Here is a 14,425-nt window from a genome sequence, read left to right as displayed (position 1 = left end):
AGTCATCCAAGCACATAGCTGGTGTCAACTACTTAATACGCAGAATAAATTAAATGCCACTTACATATAGCAAAGAAATACCCAGCTAATTTAATGCACTTTGACGCTGGTGCAGCCACACAACAAACACGGTGGAGCTCTGTGTCTCCTCTTCAAATCCTGCAAGATTTGTGATCAACCCTTCTGCAAGAAAATCACCAAGCCCACTGCTCTGCTACCCCAGCCCCTGGCAAGGCTATGGTCACCTGCTGAAGGAGCTCTGAAGGAGCTCTGAAGGGAGCTCTGAAGGGAGCTCTGTCACAGCAGCTGCACCTTTGCATCTGCCAAGCCCTGCCTGTGCTCCAGGGAGAGCAGTGCCACTGCTGACACCTGCAGCACCCTGCAGGGACAGGGACAGCTCCCTGGGAGAGAGGGGACGTGCTGCACACGGCCAGCACCACCAAACCAGGCTGACAGTGCTGCTGCTCTACAGAGCAGAAGTCACCTCGAGGACACCAACACCCTTTATCTGCACTTCAATCCACCTCACACCTCCTGCTCCAGAAACAAACCCACTGCTGCTTGGCCTGACTCGCTCCTGGTGAACAGCCCGTGGAAATCAACAGAAAGACTTTGATATGTTTCCATCAGGCATCCAAATTCCCAATATTCCCAATCAAATACAGGGAATGCCAGGAGGGATCTTGTGCAAAAGACCACACTTCTATTTAATGACATATGGGCAATAATCAACATAAAGAACATCAACAGAGAGGAAGAACATGGAAGGTGCTGAACATAAAAAAAATTATCAGCCAGAAGTGTCTTTCACTACCTGCAGAATAAGGCTCCTGCTTCTCACTGTGGATGAACTCTTTTCGTTCATATTTGGCTCTGATCCACTGCTCCCGCAGTAATCTGGAAAAAAAAAATACAAAGAGAAGGAAACATGGTCCAAGACACACTAAGAAAGAAGTCAAACTATTAATTTGCTTTTCAATGAAAGCACAAGTGTGATTTAAAAGTCTTCCAAAAATTGCATTGCACAGTCTGGAGTCAAGGGTTTCTTCTGCGTACAGTTGGACAACAATAAATAATTTCCTTGTACATCCAATTTTATTGGAAACTTATTTTAAAACAATGCACAGCTTTAGCAGAACAGCCTGTCCCCACCCACCCAATCAGCCTCTGTAAAAAATTCCCTCAGTATATGAACCATTTCAGACCTAATTTTCTCAGGCCACATTCTTCAGGGAACAGGATGAGTAAATGAAAAATCCCAGCCACATACAAAAGAGAGATTATTGCCCTGAAGATATCAATACAGAAGCAGAAGGTGCTGAAAACCCATCTGGCCAAGCTCTTCCAAACTCACAGCCCATAATGCCAAGTTTAAGAAAGCAGTCTATGATGCATGGCAGCAAACATGATTAAAAAGTCCTTTACTTTTAATACTGAAATAATACAGATGACCTATACACCAAGACCACAATTTCCAAAAAGGAAAAAAATACCCCAAAGATTTCTTTTTTTTTTTTTTTTTTTTTTTGCTATTTTATTTCAGCATGAGGGCTTGAACCAATGAAGTAACTTTGATCTGGAATATGCTGGAAGTTGCTTCAAACCATTTTTAACTGAACTTATTTCTTAATTGCCCTAGAACCCTAAATAGCCCAAGCAGGCAGATCACACTCAGAAATAAAGGCATGTGTTATCCCAGCTTCACAGCAGACATTTTGGAGCTGCCTACACTGAAGACAGTAAAAGATCCCCCAGCACTGAGTGTGTTTTGTAAAACCAACACATTTCAACACATCAACTTCTCTGCCAATGAAAACTATTCATATGCTTAATCACCTTTTCTTTTTTGCTGATTATGCAAACTAAATGGTATCTTTTCAGCAGCCACATCCCAGAAATGCTCAAAGAATATAAACATACCAACACTGCTTATGAAAATTCATCTGCAGGTACAGCAAACACATTCAATAATTCTGCAAGACACTGTCCAATGAGAACTGTGGCTGTGATTGGTTTCCTGGCAATAAAGGAGGAAATAATTACTTAGATTTTGTTCCCCCCATTGTGTCAGCTCCTTGGTTGGGGCACCAGCCTTCTCCCCAAGGCTCAGGGAGCACCACTGCTTCCCTGGCCCCAAACCCAGCTGTGGGCTCCTGCTGTAATACAAACAGTGCCCCAGGTCTGCCTCTGCCCTTTTCTCCTGTTCCCTTGACTGACCTTCAGCTGTTACACATCTGCCAAGTTTGACTGTGAGCTCTGAGCACCCAACTCCCTCCTGCTGCCACCCTGTGCTGTGCTCTGGTCTGGGTGCAGCCCATCCTCAGGAGGTTCAGGTGTGCTTTGTGCAATCTCAGAAAGCTTGGAAGGGACCTTAAAGCTCATCTAATTCCAACTCCCCTGCCATGGGGCTGCTCAAACCCCATCCAGCACCCAAAGGGGCTTCTCTGGGTCCAGCAGGATGCCTTTTATGGATCTGATATCACAAACATAAAAACCTGATGACCCAAAATGTGGCACTAAAATGCCTGCTCTATAATGTTGTCCCTAATCAGCAGAGCTACCAAAGTTAAATAATAAAATAAACACAAATACTTGAATTTACTATTCTTCTTGCAATTTTTCCTGGCCAGCTGCTGCGGACAGCTTGTTATCACTGAAGCCAAACTTGGACCTTTTCAACAAGATGATTTGGGATCGAACTGGGAGGAAGAAAATTCACACCACCCTCAGCTCCAGCTGACGTCAGTGGATTCAGCAGGAGCTGCAGCTGCTCCGAGTTCTGAGAGTCAGCCTTCCAGCATGGGGCTTTAAATACAGCACAAATTAAGGTTCATGTGCAGCAGTGGGGAAACTCTCCTGCTGCAGGATGCAGATTGTGCAGCAGACACCCTGCAGGGCTCATCCCTGGGGGAGCAGGTCCCTGCCTGCCCACGGCATCGCTGCCCCAGAGCTCCTGTGCAAGGGGGCACCCCCGGGGCAGCCAGCAGGCACCACGCCCCAGGGGAACCCTGAGCAGCTGCAGAATGCTCTAGCTGGCCTCTCTCAACATCTGGCCCTGAGCAGGAGTGGCTGCAATGGAATCCAGCTGTGCCACCTTCCCAGCAGCTTCCTGGCATTCACACACTCTTCCCCTTTCCTTATCATCACAAACCCAGGCTCTTTCAGCAATAACTTCCCAAAACCCAGAACACACCAGAGAGCAGCCCACAGTTTGGACAGCTCAGTGCAAGGCCACCAGCTGCAGCTTCTGCTCCAGTGGTTATTTATAGAAAGCAGAACAACTCCAGTAAAAGAAACCAAAACAAAAACCCAACCAGGACAGCGAGGAGTTCACCATCTCCCTTCCCTGCAAGAGAGAAGCTGAGCAGGGATTTCACCACATTCACTCTCTTGGACTAGATGCAATCCTGCCATAAAAAGCTGCTGGTGCTAAACCCCAGTTCCACCAGCACAGCTCTGATGAATTCATACAGGAGCAGGAATGTGTCCTGGGATCTGCAGGGGCTGAGAGCAATTCCAGGGCAGAAGATCTCAAACCACACAGGGATGGTATGAAAACAGCCACCACTTCCAGTAGACTGCTGACTTCATCTTAATTTAAGTATATACTGAGGGACTTCAGAACTATCTGTTTTAGTTGAAATGTACTTTTCCAGGCACGAATATGTGTGTAGGTAACCCAGGGCAGGCATCACATAACCAACATAGAAGCCTTCATCCAAATCCACCTTTGACTCCAAAAGGAGGTCTGTGACCAAAAAGGACTGTAGTAGCAGCCCCCTGGTATTTTACTGCATTTCTGGTGATGGGATAATGCAGCAAATCAGCAAATATATTATTTGTGTTTGTTAAAAAAAATGTAAGTGCATCATTCCTAAACTGTGGAGATGCACAGCTTTCAGCATCAACTCCAAAAGCTTTAACAGCCCACCTAAAGTCTGTCAGGCTGCTGGTTACAGGGAACTTGTCATTTTTTGGCAATTAGAACAGAAAAGTTCTTGTACTCATCAAAAACCTAGAGGCAAATCAAAAAAACCCCACCAACAAAACAAAATGCTAAGGAAATCCAACAGAAGAAGGGAAAATTCATCCCCCAAATGGGAAAGGACTGAGCTTGACTGAGGGACAGCAGGTCCAGAGGCTGACAAAGCACTGCCAGCACCACTGCAGGCACTTGTTTGCTTTCCTGACCACCCACATGAACACAAGGGCTCTGCCAGGGGCCAGCAAGGAAGGTTCCAGAAGAAGCCACTGGAGCAGCTTTATCTTGGTCCCACCTACTCAAAGCTCACAGCAAAAAGCACCACAGGAAAAGCTGCTCAAGCAGTTTAATATCAAACTGTGGCTGCATGGCTTCAGTGAGCTGTGTGGAGGAGGTGCTGGCCAGCCAAATTCAGTCTCCAGTTTATTTTTTTCCCCAAGACTGATTTTTTCTCAGCTGGGCTGGCTGATGCACTCCAGAGCACACCCACAGATGCTGCACATAGAAGCTGTGGCTTTTCTGGAGATATATGACAGACAAGAAACCCCAGGCAGAGGTGAAAGTGGCCCAAAAGACACCAAACACCACACACCATCACTGCCCTGCATCCTTGTGAGGCACCATCAGGTCCAAGAGACACAAAAGAAATGAATGTCATCCAGAAACACCATTTCCAGAAGCCAAATTTGTAGCTTCTGGAATTTGTCAGAGGTTTTTCCAGAAAAAGCCAGCATGCTTTCCACAGGCAGCTTGGTGGATGCAGCTATGCCAGGTTTCTGTCAAACAACTGCTCTAATGAAATTTTAAGTCAGAGTCCAGATTCTTTGCTCAGACTGCAAGGAGAGCCACTGCAGCATAAAAAGCCTGTCTAGCTTCACACTCTCTTCCTATCTAGTAAGGTCTTGCTGTGAGGACTTGCTTTTAAAGAGCTTTGTGGAGGCATGAGACAGCTGGGGGTTTCTTCAGGCTCGCTGTGCATCACTCAGCTTGTAGAGCCTGAGGATTGATGTGCCATCCCCCTGCCAAGACCAGCACCCCACAGCAAGCTGCCAGAGGAGAGCAAAGAGACAGGGGTCTGGCTCTCAGGGCATAAAGCCCTTGCATTTATGGATTTGGAGAAGTTAAAAATTATTCTGTACGCAAAATCACAACATTCTCAGTTAAAAAGCTAACAGGTTCCTTTTTTGTTTGATTGCTTACATGCACTGTCCATTACACCCCAACACTAGTTTTCAGAACAGTTACACACCAATTAAAAACATGTAGGAAACAGCCTCTTGTCAGTACTACCTTAACCTTGTAGCAATTTCCTTTGGAAATTAAAGGAATCAATATGAATTAAGAGGTTTACAAGCTAACAGCAAAGAGAAAATGAACAAGAAGAGAAAATCCTGTGGCTGGTGAGGATTGAAGGACTGGGCAGATCTCAGCACTTGGGTGACTCGAAGAATTCCCGAGGCTGAGTGCCCAGTTTGAGGCACCAAGGAGGCTCCACCACCTGGGAATGAAGGGATGAGCAACCACTCCCAGTGGCCACCTCAAACTTTACACCCAAGACTTCTGAAAGCTGTGAATGTAAAATCTGAAAATGCTTATTAGTAACTAGGAACCTGAGCAAATCTCAGTTTTACCCCTGTGGACATAATGTAATGAAGGTTTTATATCTATAAAGCTTTTGTAATCTATGAAATACTGGCAAAAAGAGGTGACAGAGGAAGTGGTGAGAAGTTTGCACCCCTGGGTGCCACAATGCCCAGGCATGGCAGAGGAGGGGCCATGCTGATCTCCCCACACCAGACTGAGGTGATGGGCTTGGTAGCTCCTCTATCAAATGTACCAAACTTCAAATGATAAAAAAAAAATAATCCAGAAATCTCACAGGCAATTTTCCCTCTGCACATCTCAATCAATACCAAAAGGCACTTCAGCTAATAACTGCAGTTCTTTGGATGAGCACAGGGATGACTCCTCAAGGTGTGTGCCTCTCCCTGACTGACGTCTCCTCTCGCTGCAGGTACCACAGAACCAGCAGAGCCCAAGCCCTCTCCCCCTGCCCCCTTCTGCTGTGCTGACAGCCAGCACACTGAACTGCTCTGCATGAGGAGCAGATGTAGCTCCCACTTATCCAAGCAGAGAGAGGAGCAGAGCAAAGCACTGCAGCTCGTTCTCAATTCCACGGGATGAGGCTCTGCATTCCCAAATCAAGCACCAGAAAACCATGGGAAGTGTTGGGCAGGGACAGGGGTGTACTGCCAGTTCTGCAAAAGCCCAGTAAGAGATTATCTCACTTTCTTCTGTCAGTTTTCACCCAAGTAAAATACTGAACAAAGCCTTTTTCCTTTGCTTTTACTCAAGATGAGTACCTGCTGCTGAGTGGTGACTCAAAACTCAGCCATGTGCTTGTAATGTAACTGCCCCACAAAAATCTGTTTCACAGCTCTCCATCTGCTGCTGTGGTGTACCAAGCTGGGCCATGACCCTTTGTGACCATCCAGAGAGAGGTTTTGTGGTTTAAATTCCACACCCAAAGCTCTTTGGGCCAACACTGTGGTGGGGTGGGAACATCCCAGAGTCTGGGACTCATTTCACTGTTAGGGACTCCCCAGAGGAACAGGAGCTGGCTGCTCTGGTCACTGTCCCTGGGGCATGGGTGCTGGCAGACAGAGAAAATGAGAGAAAAGAAGGGGATTTTTTGTTTTGGGGTTGTTTTTTTTTGGTATATTATTCATATTTCACATAGGAACTTTCCCTGGGCAATTCCAGAGCACCCCTCCAACTCCTCTGACCTTTGCCAAGTGTCATGCAGAACCAGGAAGCTACAATGGGGTTTTTGAAGGATACAGAAACCAAATCCAGCAGGCAAACACCATGAATTTCCCAAAGAGCAACCACAACGTTGTAGGCAAGAAGAAAAAAGGACAAGATGGCACTGCAGCACTTCCCTCTTGCCCCAAACTTCATAATTTTCATGCAACCAAAGCAGAGGGATTCCAGAAACAGCATTACAAAATTAAGAAGCTTCACATGTGCCAACAGCTGCCCAGGCACTGCAGCTGTCCAGCATGTGCTGCTGTTGGAATCAGAAGCACCAGAAGCTCTCAGTGCTGTAGAACATGGTTGGAATCATTGCCAGTGCTGGATGGAGGTGTCACCCATGGCAAAGCTTCCCAGGGCTGCAGGCTGGGAACAGCTCATGCTATTGCAGTGACTGGACTGCAGCGAGGCGGGGAAAAGCTAAATATACATCCCTGTAAAAAGCAGCACTCCCCTGCACTTGTTCAGCATGCCTCTGCCGAGAGAGCCCTGAGCAGGAGAAAGAAACACAACTGGGCACAGCACCCTGGAGACACTGCCAGGGTGAAATGTGCCCACAGTGCTGATCCTGCAGCAGCCAGGAGATTCTCTGCTCCTCTGAGAGGTCACATCCATCCCCTGCATCCTGCTGCTGTGGCAGGGACCCAGCAGTGCTGGTCCAGAGAGCCCCTGGCAGAGCAGAGCCCAGGCTGAGCACAGGAATCAGCCATGCAGGCTGCAATTGTCCCAGTGCAGAACAGGCACAGGAAGCTGGGACCAGAAAAGGGTCAGAAATGAATCTTCCAGCTGCTCCCAGGAAGGCTGGCCTTGCCTCACCCTCCCAGGGAATCAGTAAATAACCAAAAAGAATCAACAACAAATCCTTTCAATGCCCTGCTCCAGCTCCTCACAGGCTCCCAGCCCAGCACAGAGCTGCTCCTTCAGCCATGGGCACGGGCTGTGGATGGAGTGGCTGCCCCAGCAGGGTCCCTGGGAGCTCAGAGAGCCACACCAGGGTCCCTGGGAGCTCAGAGAGCCACACCAGGGTCCCTGGGAGCTCAGAGAGCCACACCAGGGTCCCTGGGAGCTCTCCCAGCCCAGGCAGGGTCCCTTTTAGCTGCCTCCATGGAGGAGATTATTTGTCATCGAGGTAAAAAAAAAACAACACAGACCCCCAGTATTTTTGCAATACAAATGACCCAGCATCTCACACAGCAGATTAGCAAGTTCTGCCGTGATGCAGAAGGGGGATTTGGAAAGGCAGGGGAAATCAATGGGTAAAAATTGGCATTCTTGCAGCTCTAGGAACTTGGAAGAGCCTGGGGAACAGACAAACTATTGACTCCCCTGCATCATCTCAACTGTACTTATTAAATAAGATCCCACACGTAGCATAAACTCTACCATATGCGTGCAGAAGGAAAAACATTTTCAGGATCTTTTATAAATGAAACCTCCACTGTGGCAAAAAAAAAAAAGTCTTATGCTAAAACTAATGTATTACAGAGGATGCAGCTGCACAAACAAATAAATGTTGTTTACCAGCAGAGGTATTTACTTACTGGCAGTCAAGATACGTTGGTTTATAATAAAACGGTGGCATTTTAGATTCATATTTTGCTTTTGCTACATTGTTTCCATTCGAGGCCATAAACTGTAAAAAGAGAAAAAAAACCCAGAAAGAATTAAGGAAATATTAACAGTATTTTCTTTTATTCTCTTTTACTTCTACAGAGCAATGAAATTATTGGGATGGGGGACCTGTTCTCTTGCTGAGAGGTTTGCCCAGGGCTGTGCACAGAAGGGTTGCTGCAAACAAATATTAGTTATTATTGCTAGGGGTCCTACAGCTTAAAATGATGCTGAGGACACGTCCCAGCCCCACCTGCATGACCCCACAGGAGCAGGAGGCATTTCCCCCTCAGGCATGGGAACCAGATGGATCCCAGGAATCCAAGGGTGGGATTGGTAACCAGAGGGAAAAAACCTCCCACTGGCTTTTGGGCTCCATGTGTTACAGCTCCAGCAGGGTGATAGCCTCTGACAACACATCCTGTGCCTCAGATCACATCACTTGTGCCAAAAGGATGAGTTTGTTTTTGCAAAGTCATTGCAGCTACCTCAGGAAGGAGCTTGAAGTGCTAGACAAATAAATAAATAAAGAAACAAATAAATATATAAAAGTTCTATCTCCCCTCACAGCCCTCCTTTCCAATAAATAAATATATAATGTTTCTATCTCCCCTGACAGCCCTCCTTTTCTTCTGATACACAAATGGCTGGCTGAGAACTCAGCAAAGAAAACTACTTATTTCCTTATTCATATATTGTGTTTATTGAAATTCACTTTATAAGTGTACAAACCCCATTCTTTTCCAGGCAGCCATGCTAAATACATTTTGGTTTGTGTCAAATGCCAAGCATACAAACATAACAAGCAGCTAAGCTTTTTTCAAATTTTTTTTTTATTACTGTCATGGTTTTGAATTTCTCACATTTACATATTCAATCTACTCCCAAAAAAAATACAAGGGAAGGAAAAACTCATGGAACACTAAGGCCTATTGTCAAAAAATACACAACACCATGGGGTGCAGCTTTCAGAAAAACCTCAACTCTACACACAGAAGACAGAAATCAATGACTGGTGGAGTTCTTCACGCCCTTGAAGACACCAGCAGTCAAAGCAGAAAGGTTTCCTGGGTGCCTTTAGCAGCACCACTCAAATCCAGGCTGGTGTGGGGCACAAATAGAGAGAATTTATAATGTGAGGGTTTGGTTTTTCAAGCTGTGAATTCAAGAGCAACAAAGCCAGAGACAGCTGAGCTGGGTAGGGGGATGGCAGACCAGAGGTCTAGTCTAGACTGGAGATACTGTGAGAAACAAGAGAAGATAATTCATTAACAATTAGTGATTTGTACATGCTATTTCACTGACATCTTTAAAGGGATGGGGAAATCCTTCACTAAATGAGTGTTCTACCCCAGCCAGCACCACAACCTCGCTCCCACATTTATTATGTAGGCACACATTCCAAAATCCCTGTCACCATGACATTTTATAAAAAATCCTTTGCTAGGATTTTTTCCTCCTGAGGAGCTGAAGGCCTCAAGAAAGAAATGTAAGCAATAACTCTCTGCTGCTGTGGAAGGCAACAGGTGCAGCTGTGATTGGTGCACGTTAGTTGTTTCCAATTAATGGCCCTGTGATTGGTGCATGTTGGTTGTTTCCAATTAATGGCCCTGTGATTGGTGCATGTTGGTTGTTTCTAATTAGTGGCCAATCACAGATGCAGCTGCATCGGACTCTAAGAGTCAAGAGCTTTTGTTATTCATTCTATTCTTATTCTTTCTAGCTTTCTGATAAATCTTTTCTCTCTATTCCTTTAATATAGTTTTAATGTATCATTTTAATATAATATATATCACAATATAATAAACCAGCCTTCTGAACATAGTCAGAGCTCGCGTCTCCACGCACAAAACACCAAACACAACAAATCCCATTTCTTGTGGAAGGAAGGGCATCTCCAGGCAGGGCAGCACAGGGAAGAGCCCAAAGGCTGCTCTGGCCCCTACCTACCTCCACCTGGGCATCGTCCCAGTCGTCCAGGCGCACAGACTTGACCCTGCTGACCTGCGGGATGCCGCGGTGGATGCCCGAGCAGCTCAGGCAGATGAAGATCCCCAGGCTGTGCGACGCCCAGTCCGGGTCTGGAAGCAAGAAGGAAAAGGGGGAATTGTGCTTGATTGATCTTTTGGATGTAGGGGAGCAGGAGGAAGAGAGAGGGTATGGCAGGGGAGTTCAGGAGTCAACAGGTCTGATGCCCCTGAGTCTAAAGGCATCAGATAAATAAAGGAAAATAAATGTTTCTGTTGATAGGAATACAAACTAAACTAACAATTAGCAGATCTGGAATCCCCAATGTAGCTGTTATTCTCCAAACCCCAATATACAGACAGCTGCATGTGCCCATCCCTGAGTCTAAAGGCATCAGATAAATAGACAAGGAAAATAAATGTTTCTGTTGATAGGAATACAAATTAAACTAACAATTAGCAGATCTGCAATCCCCAATGTAGCTGTTATTCTCCAAACCCCAATATACAGACAGCTGCATGTGCCCAAGACCTCCAGAGTTCACTCCATGCTCACACGAAGAGAAAAGGGAATATCCTTCTTTCATGATGAAATTCCACCCAAACACTGCATGGAACAGAAACTACATCAGCTCAGGGAAGCCACTGTGCTGCTCCCTTCTAATTTATTTATTACATGTGCTCCACACAGAGACTTTCCTTCCACAGCTGCAGCTCCCACAGCAGCCCAGCCCTCCATGCCAGCAGGTTTCCAGCCCTTGCCTCAATGGAAAAATGCTGCCAGTGGCAGCTCTGTACTTTCTCTGAGCAAAACCACGCACTGTTTACAGCCCCGGGCTGACATCTCACACAAAGCACTGTAAACACAGTCCCTTGCCTCCAAATTCCTCCCCGGGAGAAGCACTGCCCGAAGCAGGGAGACAGAGGGACAGGAGGAGGGCAGGGGCCAGGAGCAGGACACATCCAGCAGTGTCCCTGGCACTGCCTTGCCAAGAAAGCCAATACAGGGATCTTTGTTTGAACTCCAAGGCAAATGTCAGCGCCCGCGGCTCCAGCTGCGCCCCGGCAGAACGAGCTTCACTGCAGGTCACCCAGCCAGACACCAAATCCCCATCCTGCCCACACCCACAGGCCTGGGAGCCCCTCAGCCTACCCATGGCACCAGGCTGGGTGAGGGCAGGTCTTCCCCTCCCACAGCCCCTCATCAGCCTTTTATTCCCCCGCTGTGATCGCCCTGAACCTCACTGCCCACAGCACAGCAATTATTTATACAAGGCAAGGGAATGTGCTTCCTCCTCCTAATCCATATTTAATGTCCTGTGTCAGTGCAGGGAGCAGGCTGCCATGGGGCAGCTCAGCTCCTGAGGGGTGACCAAGGGCTGCCACCAGCCTCCCCCAGCACACCCTGGGGAAGAGCAGTTCAGCTCTCCAGAGGTGGCTCTGCTCAGATGCAAACCCCAGTGCTACACGAGGATTCTCACCAGACACAGCTGGGTGCCCACAAGGGAGAGGGGAGCGAATTCCCAAGCTGACAGCAGACACAAAGGTGGGTTTTTTCTGTTTCACGTGGTCTCCTATCCTCACCAGAGACCCCAATGGTACAACTCAAGCCTGGCAAGTACAAAACCAGTCAGGGTGATCTAAGTGCCTGGTGCTGCCCACCCTGCTGCTTCCTCAAGCACTGGGTGACATCTCCACATCCCATCCCAGATCTTGCACCCCACTCATTCCCACCTCAAAGACCTCAAAGCCAGTTATTGGGCTGTAGGTTGGCAGCAAGAATCAAGAGTTTTGCATGCTCAGGCACTTTCTGTGCTCTAACTCATCACATTGTCCTCTCTCATCCCAAAACATGTTTGTAATCAAAGCCTGGAACCCTCGAAACTTCCTGCCACAAAAACATCCACAGGTTCAGCACTGCTGAGGGGTCCCAAAGGGATCAGGCAAGGTGACAGCAGCAGGTCTCATGTTCAAGGAGCCATCACTGCCCTTAATGCAGAGGATCAGACACATGATAAGAGGGTCCAGAGGACAGAGCTGTGGCAGTGTGAGGAAGCTGAGGCAGCAAAGCTTGGAGCTGGGTCCCTGGGCTCAGCACAGCCACTCCAGGATAACTGAGCTCCAATCCTTCCCAGAGCAATGAGATCGGATCAAAGCACTGCCCCACCCAGGGAAACAGGTCTCAAAGTATGCACTGGCCAATAAAACATGATTTATTGGGAGTCCCAATGGCACTTTAATGTTTCCAGATTTATCTTAGGCACGCAGGTGGATCTCTTCATGCTGTCTGCAGCTTTGTGGAGTCAGGCTTCCAAAGTCCTGCCCAGGAGGTAACCCCTCCCCTGCCTGCAGTGCTGAGTGTGACAGGACCAGCAGACTGCACACCTTCCCCAGCCTGGGAGGGGACACAAGCTGCTGGAGGAACATCCTGCAAGAAGATCCTGCAGGAAACTCCAGCTGCAGTGGCCACCAAGTCAGTTCATATCCAAGCTGTCCCTCCTTGGCATGGGCAAACAGCACCTCAAGCAACAGGATTCAGTCACACCTGGGCTTTGGAGCATCCTCCTCACACCAACAGGCTCTTCTGCAGACCAGACTCCTATTAAACACGCTTCCCCCCTGCTCCACACCTTGCAAGCCTTGTCTAATTAAGCCAACAAAAGCTGGATTACATCCCAGGGTACATACACACACCTACATCCCATCATTCACAAAGGGTCACCATGTGTGGCTGCCAGAGGGTGACAGTCCTTCAGAGGAGCACAGACAATGGTGACCCAGCCCTGAAGGGATGCTCTCACCTTGTTCTCATAACCCACAGCCAGTGGCCATCTCCTCCTGCTCACCTTCCCTTCAGCATTTCCCCTCCTGCCTAGACCCAAACCCGTGTCCATCCAACACCACCAGTGTCCCACAGAGCAGATTTCAAGGAGCACCATGACAGAGATGCACATTTCACCTGCCCCCAGCGACTCACATCTCAGCCAGGTATCAACAGCAACTTCCTCCTCACTGCTCTTCTGGTTTGAGCAAGATGTCTTTCGTGGCAAGGCTGGGTGGAGGAACTGTGGATGCTCAGCTGGTTGTGTGATGCTCTCCAGTCACAGCCCAAAACCACCCACATGGGGCAGCTGGGTTTAGCCCCAAAGGAAACACCAAGCAGGAGGAGAGCTCAAAGACCTCAGGTACTGACTTAGCCCCATCCAAAAAACTGCTGGGTAGTGAGAACCCCCAGAACAAACTGATCAGCCAGGGTGAGTCTCTCTGAAATGTCACTGTTACCATAATTTGAGATTTCTCATGCTCTTGCTCTCCTGGCTGAGGACATCTAACACAAAGAAGGCAGCCCAAACCTCTGCAGGCTTTAGCTGAAAGCCAAAAGGAATTCCTGACCATCATCTGCACAAACCAAAGGATTTCAGAGCCATGCAGGCCCTCGGGCTCGTGCTGCCCTGTGACCTGCCCGTGGGCAGGAAGCAGGGGGTGGAGGATTCCCCAGCTCCAGCTGCTGGGGACTGCCAGTGCTGCTTCCCCTCGTCCCCCACGCCCTGCACTCGTGACACCATTTTCAAAGAAGCCCAGAGAGGGGTCAGCCACACACCCACGGCTGCAGGGATGGTGACACACCAGCCAGGGCCAGCTCCCACGGCTGCAGGGATGGTGACACACCAGCCAGGGCCAGCTCCCACGGCTGCAGGGATGCTTCTCCACAGCCTTTTAAGGGCTTTGGGGCTCTCAGAGGCTGTGGTGCTCCCCAAACACACCATGGTCCCTCTCTCTGCTCTCCAGAACAAATTCTCAGCTCAGAGACATGATGGATAACACCAGTGATCCCCAGCCTTGGCTTACCATGTCACCCTGATTTTTAAAGATTTTCTAAGCCTTCTGATGTTTACATTCTTGTAGCAAACTTTCTCACACACTTTCTGTAAATAACTTATTGTTTTGCATTCTTCTGTGGAGGAGGAGAAATTCAATGGACTGTTGGTTTGTCCAGTGTCACTGGAGAGGTGGCACTTTCACCCTCCAAGCCACTGTCACCTTTGGAAAT

General features: G+C 48.0%; 1 protein-coding gene across 1 annotated transcript in view; it reads right to left on the bottom strand.

The window, feature by feature from the left end:
* The window catches only part of ADAP1 (ArfGAP with dual PH domains 1), a 51,193-nt gene that overhangs the window by 30,222 nt on the left and 6,546 nt on the right, over nt 1–14,425 (bottom strand). Inside the window, exons 2-4 of the mRNA XM_039731913.1 lie at nt 10,358–10,488; nt 8,338–8,429; nt 815–897 (exon numbers count right to left, since the gene is read on the bottom strand). Of these exons, the coding sequence (XP_039587847.1) occupies nt 815–897; nt 8,338–8,429; nt 10,358–10,488 (306 nt within the window). The remainder of the gene's footprint in view (nt 1–814; nt 898–8,337; nt 8,430–10,357; nt 10,489–14,425) is intronic.

The sequence above is a fragment of the Passer montanus genome, unplaced genomic scaffold (genome assembly GCF_014805655.1).
Source record: "Passer montanus isolate IOZ18808 unplaced genomic scaffold, ASM1480565v1 scaffold8, whole genome shotgun sequence".
NCBI lineage: Eukaryota > Metazoa > Chordata > Aves > Passeriformes > Passeridae > Passer > Passer montanus.
The sequence above is the reverse complement of the archived record's forward strand: the minus strand, read 5'-3'. Positions and strand labels throughout refer to the sequence as shown.